The sequence below is a fragment of the Heteronotia binoei genome, chromosome 4 (genome assembly GCF_032191835.1).
Source record: "Heteronotia binoei isolate CCM8104 ecotype False Entrance Well chromosome 4, APGP_CSIRO_Hbin_v1, whole genome shotgun sequence".
NCBI classification, from domain to species: Eukaryota; Metazoa; Chordata; class Lepidosauria; order Squamata; family Gekkonidae; genus Heteronotia; species Heteronotia binoei.
In genome coordinates this window covers 181,405,926-181,422,744 of record NC_083226.1, presented here as the reverse complement: position 1 = coordinate 181,422,744, position 16,819 = coordinate 181,405,926, and the positions used below count along the sequence as shown (strand labels likewise).

The window sequence follows — 16,819 nt, the reverse complement described above, 5'->3', positions numbered from 1 at the left end:
GCAGGTGTTGTCCACAAGCTGGGGAGGGGGAATACTAAGGAAGAACAAGACGCTACCTTTTAAATATACACCGGAAAGTAAAATAAAGGAGAAAAAAACATGATGCCCACCGAAAACAACACGAGAACCGGAACTTTTTTTTGTAGCAGGAGCTCCTTTGCATATTAGGCCACGACCCCCTGATGTAGCCAATCCTCCAGGAGCTTACAGTGGGCCCTGTAAGAAGAGCTCTGTAAGGAATTCTAGCAGGACCTCCTTTGCCTATTAGGCCACACACCCCTGATGTAGCCAATCCTCCTGGAGCTTCCAGTAGGCCCTGTAAGAAGAGCTCTGTAAGGAATTCTAGCAGGACCTCCTTTGCATATTAGGCCACGACTCCCTGATGTAGCCAATCCTCCAGGAGCTTACAGTGGGCCCTGGAAGTAGAGCCCTGGAAGCTCTCAGAGGATCAGCTACATAAGAGGGGTGCGGCCTAATATGCAAAGGAGTTCCTGCTGCAAAAAAAAAAAAGCCCTGAGAAAAACACCACCCAAATCCTCTCCTTCGTCACTTCTGATCCGAATTTGGTGGTGGCGGAAAGTGCCATCGAGTCACGGCTGATTTACGACAAACCCTGGCGAGGTTTGCCAGGCAAGAGACGTCCAGAGGGGGTTTGCCTTTGCCTGCCTCTGCGTCACGACCCTGGTCTTCCTTGGAGGTCTCCCACCCAAATACCAGCCAGGGCCGACCCTGCTTAGATTCTAAGATCTGACGAGGTCAGGCTAACCTGGGCTATCCAGCTCAATCTGAATTCAGCCTTTTGGGATTCAAACTCACAGAACGGGTTTAAATATTCGGAAGTAGGACTGCCAATCCCCAGGTGGGGACAGGAGATCCCCCCGGTTTAGCACCCCCCCCCCACTTCAGAAAGTGGGGTGAGGAAGGAAATGTCTGCTGGACACTCGATTATTCCCTATGGAGACCTATTCCCATAGGGTATAATGGAAAATTGATCTGTGGGTATCTGGAGCTCTGCGGGGGCGGGAGGCGGTAATGTCAGGTGGAGGCACCACATTTTCAGCATAGAGCCAGTTTGGTGTAGTGGTTAAGTGTGCGGACTCTTATCTGGGAGAACCAGGTTTGATTCCCCACTCCTCCACTTGCACCTGCTGGAATGGCCTTGGGTCAGTCATAGTGGTTAAGTGTGCAGACTCTTATCTGGGAGAACCAGGTTTGATTCCCCACTCCTCCACTTGCGCCTGCTGGAATGGCCTTGCGTCAGCCATAGCTCTGACAGAGGTTGTCCTTGAAAGGGCAGCTGCTCTGCTGTGAGAGCCCTCTCCAGCCCCACCCACCTCACAGGGTGTCTGTTGTGGGGGAGGAAGGGAAAGGAGATTGTGAGCCGCTCTGAGACTCTTCGGAGTGGAGGGCGGGATATATATTCAATATCTTCATCTACCTCACAGGGTGTCTGTTGTGGGGGAGGAAGGGAAAGGAGATGGTGAGCCGCTCTGAGACTCTTCGGAGTGGAGGGCGGGATATAAATCCAGTATCTTCATCTACCTCACAGGGTGTCTGTTGTGGGGGAGGAAGGTAAAGGAGATGGTGAGTCGCTCTGAGACTCTTCGGAGTGGAGGGTGGGATATAAATCCAGTATCTTCATCTACCTCACAGGGTGTCTGTTGCGGGGGAGGAAGAGAAAGGAGATTGTGAGCCGCTCTGAGACTCTTCGGAGTGGAGGACAGGATATAAATCCAGTATCTTCATCTACCTCACAGGGTGTCTGTTGTGGGGGAGGAAGGGAAAGAAGATTGTGAGCCGTTCTGAGACTCTTCGGAGTGAAGGGCGGGATATAAATCCAATATCATCTTCTTCTTCTATATGCAATGGACCATCATATTTTGGCAATGACATCAATAATAATAATAATAATAATAAATTTTATTTATATCCCGCCCTCCCCACCTCGGCAGGCTCAGGGCGGCTAACAACATTTTATAAAAACATACAATAGTAGATAAAAACCTTTAGATTTAACAATATAAAACATTAAACTTAATAACATTAAAACCAATCCAATAAGTACAGTTATTCAGCGGTATAGGTCTTCAAACCGCATTGGCAGATCTTTAATTACCGATCTTCTTAGCATTCCAAGTGTGCAAGTTTAAAAAGGGTGGTCTTGCAGGCCCTGCGGAACTGATCAAGGTTCTGCAAGGCCCGCACCTCCTCGGGGAGTCGGTTCCATAGGGTAGGGGCCGCGATTGAAAATGCCCGTGCTCTAGTATTCTGGTATTTAATCTCCTTCGGCCCAGGGATGGTCATTAGGTTTTTCCCGGCTGACCTCAGTGCTCTCTGGGGTTCATATGGGGAAAGACGGTCCCTCAGGTAGGCAGGTCCTTGGCCATATAAGGCTTTAAAGGTAATGACCAACACTTTGTACTGGACCTGGTATATAATCGGCAGCCAGTGCAGTTCACGTAGCCCCAGCCGTATATGTTCCCGTTTTGGGAGTCCCAACAACAGCCTGGCCGCCGCGTTCTGCACTAGCTGCAGTCTCCGAGTCCGGCACAGAGGTAGCCCCAAGTAGAGGGCGTTACAGTAGTCTAGTCTTGAGGTGACTGTTGCGTGGATCACTGTTGCGAGGTCCCGGCGTTCAAGGAAAGGGGCCAACTGCCTTGCCTGCTTCAGATGGAAGAATGCTGACTTGGCGGTGGCTGCTATCTGGGCCTCCATCAATAATGAAGGCTCCAGTAAAACACCCAGGCTCTTTACCTGGTGCGCTGCTTTCAATAGTGCACCATCAAAGGCCAGGAGAGCTATTTCCCTTCCCAGAGCGCCGCGACCCACGCAAAGGACCTCTGTCTTCGCTGGGTTCAGCTTCAGCCCACTCAGCCTGAGCCACGTCGCAACAGCCTGTAAGGCCAGGTCGAGATTCCCTGGAGCGGGGTCGGGCCAGCCGTCCATTAGTAGATAGAGCTGGGTGTCATCTGCATATTGATGGCAACACAGCCCAAACCGCCGGGCAATCTGGGCGAGGGGGCGCATCAAGCCATTTATATATATGTACTGAGATTGTAGCACCATTAATTTACACTGGTTTTTAGATTATTTATTTAACTTAAATTTATGAATTGTATTTTAACTGTATAATTCTGATTTTATTGTTCTATCATGGCATATGTACCATGTCTTGTAAGCCGCCCTGAGCCTGCCTTGGCGGGGAGGGCGGGGTATAAATAAAAATTCATTATTATTATATCACGCTGATTGCTGGTCACTGCAATAACCAAATATAAAGAAAGAAACCAGTTTGATTTGTCATAAATAGGCTACGTGCCACCCAAAAGTCATAAGAAGGGAGAAGCGGTAAAAAAAAAAAAGTGGCTGAGCCATAAATTCTATTGGCATAAGCAGAAATTGTTGGAAATCCATAGGCCAATTGATGCTCAGTCCCACATCACTGACAGGAGAGGGGTTTTTTTTAGACAGACGCTTCCCAAATCATTTTTTAAGATGATGGGAGATAAAGCCATTTATAATTTTGACATATTAAGTTTCTTTGATAGATTTTGTTGTCTAAACAAAACCATTTGAGGAAGGTAAAAATCCATTTAGAGGAGGAACAGCCATGAGTAAAACCAGGGTCGCCAGTTGTGGGTTGAGAAATTTCTGGAGATGCAGGGGGGAAGAGTCTGGGAAGGGCAAGGTTTGGGGAGAGGAAGGACCTTAGCAGGGTATAACGCCAGGGCTTTTTTTGTAGCAGGAACTCCTTTGCATATTAGGCCACACCCTCTGATGTAGCCAGTCCTCCAAGAGCTTACAGGGCTCTTAGTACAGGGTTTATTGTAAGCTCCAGGATTGACTACGTCAACAGGGTGTGGTCTAATATGCAAAGAGTTCCTGCTACAACAAAAGCCCTGTAACCATTGAGTCCACCCTCTGAAGTGGCCATTTTCTCCAGGGGACCTGATCTCTAGACTCCACCTAACAAAAGAGGCATCATGGCTCAAACTGTGAAAACGTTTCTAGCTGGAACTATATTCCCTTTAAGATTAACTAGAAGTCATTCCACCGAAATCAGTAGGGTCTACTTGCAGGTAAATTAGTTGTTGCGGTTACTCCACTCAAACTACGATGTTATCTTTCCTAATACTGCAATTCTCAACACTCTTATAGGTGGGAGGCAGAGGGGGAGGGGGGAACTCTATCAGTTGTAGCCCCGGCTTGCAACAAAACATGCATTTAGAATTTGGCTATCTTACCCGTCTTCTTAAAGTTGCCTTGGAACCCCTGGGGAGTTGTCCAGGTATGCTCTAAAGGAAAAAGAGAAAATGTGAAATCAATCATTGGCAACTGATGCTTTTGATTGTTTTCGAACCACAGACCCAAGCACGTTTTTTCAGAACACTCATTTCAGCCAAAGATCCCAGTTCGTTCTCTGAAAGTTTCCATAATAGTCCTGACATTACCTGCTATAGGGATGCCAGGTCTGTGTTGGAAAATACCTGGAGACTTTGGGGGTGGATCCTGGAGAGGGCGGGGTTTGGGGAGGGGCCTTAGCATGGTACAATGCCCTAGAGCAGGGGTAGGGAACATCGGCTCTCCAGATGTTTTTTGCCTACAACTCCCATCAGCCCCAGCCAGCATGGCCAATGGCTGGGGCTGATGGGAATTGTAGGCAAAAAAAACATCTCGAGAGCCGACGTTCCCTACCCCTGCGAGTCCACCCTTCAAAGCAGCCCTTTTCTCCAGGGGAGCTGCTCTCTGCCAGCTGGAGATCAGCAGTAAAAGCGGGAGACCTCCAGGCCCTACCTGCAGGCTGGCAACCCTAACCTGCTACTACAGTCCTCTCATGATACATGGTTTACAGTAGCCAAGAGATCCAGAATGCTGCCAAGTGAAGTCAGTGAGAGATCCAGAATGCTACCCGAGTCCCCAAGCTCAGTCCTACAGGCTCCAATGAGCCAGGCAGGAACACCCATCGTAGTCTACCCCAGTTTGGTGTAGTGGTTAAGTGCGCGGACTCTTATCTGGGATACCCAGGTTCGATTCCCCACGCCACCACTTGCAGCTGCTGGAATGGCCTGGGGTCAGCCATAGCTATTGCAGGAGTTGTCCTTGAAAGGGCAGCTGCTGTAAGAGCTCTCTCAGCCCCACCAACCTCACAGGGTGTCTGTTGTGGGGGAGGAAATTGTGAGCCGCTCTGAGTTTAGGAGTGGAGGGCAGGATATAAATCCAACATCATCATTGTTATGTATTGTACATAAGTGGCCAGGCCGCATGGCAATGGTCACCTAAGGCAGACCCTCGGGTTCCCGGATGTGGCTCGCCAGTGGCCCCGCCCCTCACATCGGTGGCGGGAAGTTTAACCGACCAGGATTGGCCTGCTCGGACCAGGGGGGCCGTTCGGGGAAATGTATATATGCGGGACCCCGGTTGTGTGTACTCCCCTTTGTAATGTGCTCGCAATAAAGAATGTTGCCTTCCAACCGTCTCGGTTTCCAGTACATTACAATCATCATCATCTTCTTCTTCTTCTGATTCTTCTTCTTCTGATTATTCTGATTCAGAGTGGAGGGCAGGATATAAATCCAATATCTTCTTCTTCTTCACTTGGGTCCTCATAGACAACAGTTTGGTTACGATTTTACTTTAGATACTGCTTTTAATGTTTGGCCCTTACTGTATATTAACTTTTCGAGGTTCTTAATCCCAGTTTTTGGGCTGAGCTTTATTCCCTCTTTGTTTTTCTAAGGGATTTGATTTTCTGGGGTAGAAAGCCTACTGTAAATTTCTCCGTGGATGATCCGCTGCTAGAAGTCAAGGACTATGGAGCCTGTTTTGGCACACAACGGGATTAGAGAATGAAATCGTTCACAGCTTATAAGGCTTTCTACAAGGGGGCGAGACCTCCACCCCACCCCAAAACAAATCTGCTGCCGTAAAAATCGTCTCTAAGTCCCTTCACAATGATTCTGTTGGAAAGGAAGAAAGAGGGGGTCTGTAGTAACCTGATTTAGCGACACAGTCAACTCACAAGAGATTTCCAGAGTGCAATTGCATTTTACCCAGGTCAGCCCACACGCTGCTAAGACGAGGAAGCCATGCAAAACTCGGCTCCTAGGTCTCACTGCCATGCCCTGCACCTATAAAAGCATTTATCTGGCAGTAAAGGCATTGACAAAGCAATTGGAAGGTAATTTGTTTGGGGGTGGTTCCGCATATCTCAATTCTCTCTCTCTCTCTCTCTCTCTCTCTCTCTCTCTCTCTCTCTCTCGGCTTGACTTCGCGAACGAAGATTTAAGAAGGGTGCAGTAGTCCACGTCTGCTGCAGGCTCGCTGGTGGCTGACAAGACCAATGCGGGACAGGCAGATCCGGCCACAGTGGCTGCAGGGAAAAGTCTGATTTGGGGTTGGTGCTGTAGCAGTGCGATTCTTCCTCAATCTCCTTTTGTCCTCAAGACCAGCTATGCGTGCGTTCTCAAAGGAAGAGACAGCCTGGTGGATGGTGTGCCTCCATGCTTTGCGATCTGAGGCTAGGTCAGACCACTGGTGATGGTTGATGCGACAGGTGTCAAGGGATTTCTTCAAGGAGTCCTTGTACCTCTTCTTTGGTGCCCCTCTATTTCGATGGCCGGTGGAAAGTTCGCCATACAGAGCAATCTTGGGAAGGCGGTGGTTTTCCATCCTAGAAATATGCCCTGCCCAGCGCAGCTGCGTCTTCAACAGCAGTGCCTCGATGCTTGTAACCTCCGCCCTCTTGAGGACTTCAGTGTTAGTCACAAAGTCACTCCAGTGGATGTTGAGGATAGTGCGAAGGCAGCGCTGATGAAAGCGCTCAAGGAGTCGCAGGTGATGACGGTATAAAACCCACGATTCGGAGCCATAGATGAGGGTTGTCATCACAACCGCTTTGTAAACATTGATATATCTCAATTAACTTGACATAAAGAGCAATTGGTGGGCAAAACATTTCCCCCCCAACTATCCAGGGTAGGGGAGAGCCGACAACTAAACTGCGCGTGAATGTTACGGAAGGTTTTGGGTTGAATTCCTAGCCCGTTATGGGCTGGCATCCCCCTTGAGTGCTCTTTCTGCTATTGAAATCGTTTGTTGCTTTTACGCTCCCCCGAAGATGGCACTGCTCATTTGAGCATGGGGAGAGCTCATTGGCAGAGCATCTGCTTTCCGTGCAGAAGGCCCCAGGTTCTATCCCCAGCATCTCCAGTTGAAAAGGATCAGGCTGTAAGTGATGTGAAAGACCTATCTCTGCTTGAGAATCTGGAGAGCCACTGCCAGTCTGAGTAGACAATACTGACCTCTGATGGACCAAGGGACCTTCATGTACTTGTTGGAGAGGGAGAGTGGCTCTGTGGTAGAACATCTGCTTGGCATGCAGAAGGTCACAGGTTCAATGCCCGGCATCTCCACTTTAAAAAAAGGATCAGGTGGTAGGTGAAGGACCTGTTTCTGAGCCATCACTTGTCAGAGATGAAAAAGACTGCAGATTTATACCCCGCCCTTCTCTCTGAATCAGAGACTCAGAGCGGCTTACAATCTCCTATGTCTTCTCCCCCCACAACAGACACCCTGTGAGGTGGGTGGGGCTGAGAGGGCTCTCACAGCAGCTGCCCTTTCAAGGACAGAGGCTCAGAGTGGCTTACAATCTCCTTTATCTTCTCCCCCCACAACAGACACTGTGAGGTGGGTGGGGCTGAGAGGGCTCTCACAGCAGCTGCCCTTTCAAGGACAGAGACTCAGAATGGCTTAAGAACATAAGAACATAAGAGAAGCCATGTTGGATCAGGCCAACGGCCCATCAAGTCCAACACTCTGTGTCACACAGTGGCAAAAAATTTTATATACACACATACACTGTGGCTAATAGCCACTGATGGACCTGTGCTCCATATTTTTATCTAAACCCTTCTTGAAGGTGGCTATACTTGTGGCCGCCACCACCTCCTGTGGCAGTGAATTCCACATGTTAATCACCCTTTGGGTGAAGAAGTACTTCCTTTTATCCGTTTTAACCTGTCTGCTCAGCTTACAATCTCCTATAACTTCTCCCCCCACAACAGACACCCTGTGAGGTGGGTGGGGCTGAGACGGCTCTCACAGCAGCTGCCCTTTCAAGGACAGAGACTCAGAGTGGCTTACAATCTCCTATAACTTCTTCCCCCACAACAGACACCCTGTGAGGTGGGTGGGGCTGAGACGGCTCTCACAGCAGCTGCCCTTTCAAGGACAGAGACTCAGAGTGGCTTACAATCTCCTATAACTTCTTCCCCCACAACAGACACCCTGTGAGGTGGGTGGAGCTGAGAGGGCTCTCACAGCAGCTGCCCTTTAAAGGACAGAGACTCAGAGCGGCTTACAATCTCCTATCTCTTCTCCCCCCACAACAGACACCCTGTGAGGTGGGTGGGGCTGAGAGGGCTCTCACAGCAGCTGCCCTTTTAAGGACAACCTCTGCCAGAGCTATGGCTGACCCAAGGCCATTCCAGCAGCTGCAAGTGGAGGAGTACGGAATCAAACCTGGTTCTCCCAGATAAGAGTCCGTGCACTTAACCACTACACCAAATGGGCTCTCAAATAAAGCTCTGATGGAACAGAAAGGGGGAGGAGGTTGCAAATTGCATGGTAGCTCTGAAGTTTATCTATTTATTTATTGGCATTATGGATGGTTGCCTTCCTCACAGTGACTCAAGGAGAATTAAAGGTAAAGGTAGTCCCCTGTGCAAGCACCAGTCAGTTCCGACTCTGGGGGGGATGTTTTTTCACGGCAGACTTCTTCTTTTTCATTTTCACAAAAATTTTATAAGGTTTGCGTTTAGCGTGACACATTTGGAGTGGCGCTAAATGCCAATGGGAGTAGATTTTATATTGTATATTTTATATTGTATAATTTTATCGAACTGTTGTCAGCCGCCCTGAGCCTGCCTAGGCGGGGAGGGCGGGATATAAATAAAATTTATTATTATTATTATTATTATTATTATTATTATTATTATTATTATTATTATTATTATTATTTTATAATTCTGAAGTCTAATATTAAACGAGGCCTTGGGTCAGCCAAAGCTATTGCAGGAGTTACCCTTGAAACAGCAGTTTTTGGGAGAGCCCTCTCAGCCCGACCCACCTCACAGGGTGTCTGTTGTGGGGGGAGAAGCTATAGGAGATTGTAAGCCGCTCTGAGCCTCTGTCCTTGAAAGGGCAGCTGCTGTGAGAGCCCTCTCAGCCCCACCCACCTCACAGGGTGTCTGTTGTGGGGGGAGAAGACATAGGAGATTGTAAGCTGCTCTGAGTCTCTGTCCTTGAAAGGGCAGCTGCTGTGAGAGCCCGCTCAGCCCCACCCACCTCACAGGGTGTCTGCTGTGGGGGGAGGAAGGTAAAGGAGATTGTAAGCCACTCTGAGCCTCTGTCCTTGAAAGGGCAGCTGCTGTGAGAGCCCTCTCAGCCCCACCCACCTCACAGGGTGTCTGCTGTGGGGGGAGAAGACATAGGAGATTGTAAGCCGCTCTGAGCCTCTGTCCTTGAAAGGGCAGCTGCTGTGAGAGCCCTCTCAGCCCCACCCACCTCACAGGGTGTCTGTTGTGGGGGGAGAAGACATAGGAGATTGTAAGCTGCTCTGAGTCTCTGTCCTTGAAAGGGCAGCTGCTGTGAGAGCCCGCTCAGCCCCACCCACCTCACAGGGTGTCTGCTGTGGGGGGAGAAGACATAGGAGATTGTAAGCCACTCTGAGTCTCTGTCCTTGAAAGGCAGCTGCTGTGAGAGCCCTCTCAGCCCCACCCACCTCACAGGGTGTCTGTTGTGGGGGGAGAAGATATAGGAGATTGTACATATGAACATATGAAGCTGCCTTATACTGAATCAGACCCTCAGTCCATCAAAGTCTGTATTGTTTACTCAGACTGGCAGCAGCTCTCCAGGGTCTCAAGCTGATGATTTTCATGCCTACTTGCCTGGACCTTTTTTAGTTGGAGATGCCGGGGATTGAACCTGGGACCTTCTGCTTACCAAGAAGATGCTCTACCACTGAGCCACCGTCCCTCCCTGCTCTGAGTCTCTGATTCAGAGAGAAGGAAAGGAAAGGTCCCCTGCACCAGCACCAGTCGTTTCCGACTCTGGGGTGACGTTGCTTTCACAACCTTTTCCTGGCAGACTTTTTTTGCGGGGTGGTTTGCCATTCCCTTCCCCAGTCTTTTACACTTTCCCTCCAGCAAGCTGGGGAGTCGTTTTACCGACCTTGGAAGGATGGAAGGCTGAGTCAACCTCGAGCCGGCTACCTGAAAACCCAGCTTCTGCACGGGATTAAACGCAGGTTGTGAACAGAGCTGAGAACTGCAGTACTGCAGCTTTAACACTCTGCGGCACGGGGCTCTTAGGAAAGGAAAGGTCCCCTGCGCAAGCACCAGTCCTTTCCAACTCTGGGGTAACGTCGCTTTCACAACATTTTCACAGCAGACTTTTTACAGGGTGGTTCGCCCTTGCCTTCCCCAGTCTTTTACACTTCCCCCCCAGCAAGCTGGGTACTCATTATACCAACCTTGGAAGGATGGAAGGCTGAGCCAACCTCGAGCTGGCTACCTGAAAACCCAGCTACCGCCGGGGATCGAACTCAGGTCGTGAACAGAGCTTAGGACTGCAGTACTGCAGCTTTAACACTCTGCCCCACGGGGCTCTTTCAGAGAGAAGGGCAGGGTATAAATCTGCAATCTTCTTCTTCTTTCCTGGCAGCCACAGTTCATCTGTTACAGTGCAGATGTTTTCATGGTTGTTTCTTTGGGGGAAAAGCCGGAAAGCCTAAAACACCTCTTAAATTAACACAGACTGTTCTGCCGTACTTGTGGAGTCTGCAGAAATTTAAATCAAGAGCGTGCAAACCCAAAAGGAATTACCGGGCGGGCCATCTGGCCGCCTGCTATTCAGAGTCAGTTGCCCGAGGACCCATTCCAGGAATTCTTCCTCCTTGCTTCCATTTCAGCAGCTTCTACAGGTAGTCAAAGGCTAATATAAAGAAAAAGCAGCTTTTAGTGTTCCCTGTGGTAGCCACCAACAGGGTGGCAAATTTCCCCACCATTCACCAAAGCACTTGTCTTAATCTGTTGCCAGAGAGACACGGAGACGTCATTGTAGTTCTAGAAGACAGCTTAATTTCCTTCTAGAAATAACAGGCCTCTTTGTACATGTCCGCTGGGAGAGGATTAAAATCTTGGGGACTGCTCGCATCTCCCATAAAACCTGCCTTGCATTTATTTTGTTTACCGGGGTACGAACGGAATAATTCATATGTCACCAAGCCTGAAGTGAGTCTACGTCTCTGCGTCACTGATATATTGTTCCAATGAGGCACAAATTCATCACCCTGGACCGTTCAGAAAGCAACACCCATGTAAAGCTATGCAGCATCAACAAGCAGAGACATGGAAATTTTTCTTCTGCGCCCCAGCAGAGATGGCGTTTGGGCAAAGGCATGAAGATGGATGCTTCAAATCTGGTTCGGGAGACCATTGTGGAAGAGCCAGTGTGGAGTAGCAGTTAAAGTGTTGGTCTAGGGCAGAGGTGGCCAAACTGAGGCTCGGGAAGCCCCCAACGCCCCATTGGCCAGCTTGGAGAAGGCATTTGTCTCTTTAAATCGCTTCTCCAAGCCAAGCTAGCTGGCTCCTTGGAGAATGCATTTAAAGTTAAACCTGCTTTCTTTCCACCTCTTCCACACACACACACCCATCGACTTGCCTTCATTCCTCCCTTAGAATCATAGAGTTGGAAGGGACCTCCAGGGTCATCTAGTCCAACCCCCTGCACAATGCGGGAAACTCACAAACACTTCCCCCTAAATTCACAGGATCCTCATTGCTGTCAGATGGCCATCGAGCCTCTCTTGAAAAACCTCCAAGGAAGGACAGCCCACCACCTCCCGAGAAGCCTGTACCTAGAATAGAATCATAGAGTTGGAAGGGATTTCCAGGGTCATCTAGTCCAACCCCTGCACAATGCAGGAAACACATAAACGCCTCCCCCAAATTCACAGGATCTTCATTGCTGTCAGATGGCCATCGAGCCTCTGTTGAAAAACTTCCAAGGAAGGAGAGCCCACCACCTCCTGAGGAAGCCTGTACCTAGAATAGAATCATAGAGTTGGAAGGGACCTCGAGGGTCATCTAGCACAATGCAGGAAACTCACAAACGCCTCCCCCAAATTCACAGGATCAGAATTGCTGTCAGGTGGCCATCTAGCCTCTGTTTAAAAACCTCCAAAAAAGGTGAGCCCACCACCTTCTGAGGAAGCCTGTTCCACTTAGGAACCGCTCTAACAGTCAGGAAGTTCTTCCTAATGTTGAGCCGGAAACTGTTTTGATTTAATTTCAACTCATTGGTTCTGGTCCTGCCTTCTGGGGCTACAGAAAACAATTCCACACAATCCTCTATATGACAGCCCTTCAAGTACTTGAGATGGTGATCCTATCACCTCTCAGCCGCCTCCTCTCCAGATTAAACACCCCCAGCTCCTTCAGCCTTTCCTCATAGGACTTGGTCTCCAGACCCCTCATCCTCTATAGGATAGCCCTTCAAGTACTTGAAGATGGTGGTCCTATCACCTCTCAGCCACCTCCTCTACAGGCTAAACATCCCCAGCTCCTTCAACCTTTCCTCACAGGACTTGGTCTCCAGACCCCTCATCCTCTATAGGACAGCCCTTCAAGTACTTGAAGATGGTGATCCTATCACCTCTCAGCCTCCTCCTCTCCAGACTAAACATCCCCAGCTCCTTCAACCTTTCCTCATAGGACTTGGTCTCCAGACCCCTCACCATCTTCATCACCCTCCTCTGGACCCCTTCCAGCTTGTCTATATCCTTCTTAAAATGTGGTGCCCAAAACTGAACCCAAGACTCCAGGTGAGGTCTTCCCAGAGCAGAGTAAAGCAATACCATCACATCTGTTGGTTTTTAAGGTGCTACGGGGCTCAAATCTTGGCTCTCCCCCTTCTGATGAAACATCTGCTCGAAAACACAGTGAACTGAATCCTAGGGATCCACTGCACTATGAGCGGGTTCACAAGGCGACTGATTGCAAGTGGATTTTGCTACTCTCACACCGTAAAAACCCAATTGCAAAGTATACTCTCATTTTGTGTGAATGCATCATATGACAGGGGTTTCCAAACCCCGGGCCGCGGACCGGTACTGGTCCGTGGCCTGTTAGCAACTGGGCCGCAGAGCGAGGGAGACGCGCTGCGCCACCTCTTTTGCTGGCCCAGGACCTGGGTGGACAAAAGAGGCAGTGTGGCCTCACTCCAAAGCACTACCTCTTTCATCTGCCCAGGTCCCGGGCGGAAGGGACAGCGTGGCAGCAACCTTCGCGTATGCCTCATTTAAAGACCCCAGTGGGAAGGCAGGGACAGGGCGTGGGGGGCAGTCTGGGCCAGCAAACCCCCCAGCATCCCCTTCCCCACTGGTCTGTGGGAAAATTGTCTTCCACAAAAGCAGTCCCTGGTGGCAAAAAGGTTGGGAGCCACTGCCATATGACCATATTGCCACAAAGCAAGAAGACTTTAGAGTTTAGAGTTGGGAGTGAGCAGTGAAGTGGCCAAGTTTGCGGATGACACTAAATTGTTCAGGGTGGTGAGAACCAGAGAGGATTGTGAGGAACTCCAAAGGGATCTGTTGAGGCTGGGTGAGTGGGCGTCAACGTGGCAGATGCGGTTCAATGTGGCCAAGTGCAAAGTAATGCACATTGGGGCCAAGAATCCCAGCTACAAATACAAGTTGATGGGGTGTGAACTGGCAGAGACTGACCAAGAGAGAGATCTTGGGGTCCTGGTAGATAACTCACTGAAAATGTCAAGACAGTGTGCGTTTGCAATATAAAAGGCCAACGCCATGCTGGGAATTATTAGGAAGGGAATTGAAAACAAATCAGCCAGTATCATAATGCCCCTGTATAAATCGATGGTGTGGTCTCATTTGGAGTACTGTGTGCAGTTCTGATCGCCGCACCTCAAAAAGGATATTATAGCATTGGAGAAAGTCCAGAGAAGGGCAACCAGAATGATTAAAGGGCTGGAAGACTTTCCCTATGAAGAAAGGTTGGAACGCTTGGGACTCTTTAGCTTGGAGAAACGTTGACTGCGGGGTGACATGATAGAGGTTTACAAGATAATGCATAGGATGGAGAAAGTAGAGAAAGAAGTCCTTTTCTCCCTTTCTCACAATACAAGAACTCGTGGGCATTCGATGAAATTGCTGAGCAGACAGGTTAAAACAGATAAAAGGAAGTGCTTCTTCACCCAAAGGGTGATTAACATGTGGAATTCACTGCCACAGGAGGTGGTGGCGGCCACAAACATGGCCACCTTCAAGAGGGGTTTAGATAAAAATATGGAGCAGAGGTCCATCAGTTGAGCTATTAGCCACAGTGTGTGTGTGTGTGTATGTGTGTATATATATAAATTTTGCCATCTGTTTGACACAGAGTGTTGGACTGGATGGGCCATTGGCCTGATCCAACATGGCTTCTCTTATAGTCTTATGTTCTTATGACTTCCCCATATATTCCCCAGAGAGCACTGTGTTCAGGGACAAAAAATCTGTTGTCCATCCCTGGACCAAAGGAGGCCAGGTTGCGTTTGGCAGAAGCCAGGGCCTTATTGGTGGCAGCACCAGAATTATGGAATGCTCTCCCGGAGGCCAGAAGGGCCCTGCGGGACCCTCCTACGTCCCTCAGGGCCTGTAAGACCGAGTTGTTCCGACAGGCCTTCGATGTTTAAACCGAGAGAGAGCTGCCACCTGACAGCAGTAGAGTACGCGGTGATCGCCGTCTGAAAAGCAGAACCGCCGATAACCGTAACGATACAGCACCATGAAACAGCTTTTAAATTTTTTTTAAATTGTATTAATGCTTTATAGATTTTATTGACTTATTGTTCTTAATTTGCGTAAATGAATTTTGGAAGCCGCCCTGGGTCCGCTTGCGGAGAGGGCAGGATAGAAGCTTAATGCAATAAATAAATAAGAGGAATCAGTGAACGCTCCCAGTGCCAGAGGAGAAAGCGTCGCTATCGTCCTCCGTTTTACTGAGGCAGACATAAAAAGATTTCCTCGGTGATTCAGCCAATTAGAGCGCAATCTAATCTACAAAATTAAATTTTGGTTTCTAGATGACTCACTGAAGGTGACAGGAGGCTGAAAAACATAAAACCACAGCAGAAAGTCTGGCTACCGGTTTGGGCAAATACAGCATTAGACACTGAAGCCATACAGAAAGGGGGCAGTTTATCGCTGCTTACAGCTTATTGCTGTCTGTTCTATTTGAGAAGGGTCGTGGCTCACTGGCAGAGCCTCTGCTTGGCATGCTGAAGGTCCCAGGTTCAATCCCCAGCATCTCCAGTTAAAAGGGCCAGGCAGGAAGTGATGGGAAAGACCTTAGCCTGAGACCCTGGAGAGCTACGGAGAAGGGCCATAGCTCAGTGGCAGAGCCTCTGCTTGGCATGCTGAAGGTCCCTAGTTCAATCCCTGGCATCTCCAGTTAAAAGGGCCAGGCAGGAGGTGATGGGAAAGACCATAGCCTGAGACCCTGGAGAGTTATGGAGAAGGGCCATAGCTCACTGGCAGAGCCTCTGTTTGGCATGCAGAAGGTCCCAGGTTCAGTCCCTGGCATCTCCAAAGGACCAGGTGGGAGGTGATGTGAAAGACCTCAGCCTGATACCCTGGAGAGCCTCTACTGGTCTGAGTAGACCAGGGGTGTCGAACTCATTTGTTATGAGGGCCGGATCTGACATAAGAACATAAGAACATAAGAGAAGCCATGCTGGATCAGGCCAACGGCCCATCAAGTCCAACACTCTGTGTCACACAGTGGCAAAAAATGTTATATACACACATACACTGTGGCTAATAGCCACTGATGGACCTGTGCTCCATACACTGTGGCTAATAGCCACTGATGGACCTGTGCTCCATACACTGTGGCTAATAGCCACTGATGGACCTGTGCTCCATATTTTTATCTAAACCCCTCTTGAAGGTGGCTATACTTGTGGCCGCCACCACCTCCTGTGGCAGTGAATTCCACATGTTAATCACCCTTTGGGTGAAGAAGTACTTCCTTTTATCCGTCTTAACCTGTCTGCTCAGCAATTTCATCGAATGCCCACGAGTTCTTGTATTGTGAGAAAGGGAGAAAAGTACTTCTTTCTCTACTTTCTCCATTCCATGCATTATCTTGTAAACCTCTATCATGTCACCCCGCAGTCGACGTTTCTCCAAGCTAAAGAGTCCCAAGCGTTTCAACCTTTCTTCATAGGGAAAGTGCTCCAGCCCTTTAATCATTCTAGTTGCCCTTCTCTGCACCTTCTCTAAAGCTATAATATCCTTTTTGAGGTGCGGCGACCAGAACTGCACACAGTACTCCAAATGAGACCGCACCATCGATTTATACAGGGGCATTATGATACTGGCTGATTTGTTTTCAATTCCCTTCCTAATAATTCCCAGCATGGCATTGGCCTTTTTTATTGCAAACGCACACTGTCTTGACACTTTCAGTGAGTTATCTATCATGACCCCAAGATCTCTCTCTTGATCAGTCTCTGCCAGTTCACACCCCATCAACTTGTATTTGTAGCTGGGATTCTTAGCCCCAATGTGCATTACTTTGCACTTGGCCACATTGAACCGCATCTGCCACGTTGACGCCCACTCACCCAGCCTCAACAGATCCCTTTGGAGTTCCTCACAATCCTCTCTGGTTCTCACCACCCTGAACAATTTAGTGTCATCCGCAAACTTGGCCACTTCACTGCTCACTCCGAACTCTAAATCATTTATGAA

At 49.1% G+C, this 16,819-nt stretch overlaps 1 protein-coding gene across 1 annotated transcript in view; it reads right to left on the bottom strand.

Annotated features, from left to right (window-relative positions):
* DNAI1 (dynein axonemal intermediate chain 1) overlaps positions 1-16,819 on the bottom strand; it is a 310,319-nt gene that overhangs the window by 279,811 nt on the left and 13,689 nt on the right. The window contains exon 2 of the mRNA XM_060236614.1: positions 4,245-4,295. Coding sequence (XP_060092597.1) covers positions 4,245-4,295 — 51 coding nt within the window. The remainder of the gene's footprint in view (positions 1-4,244; positions 4,296-16,819) is intronic.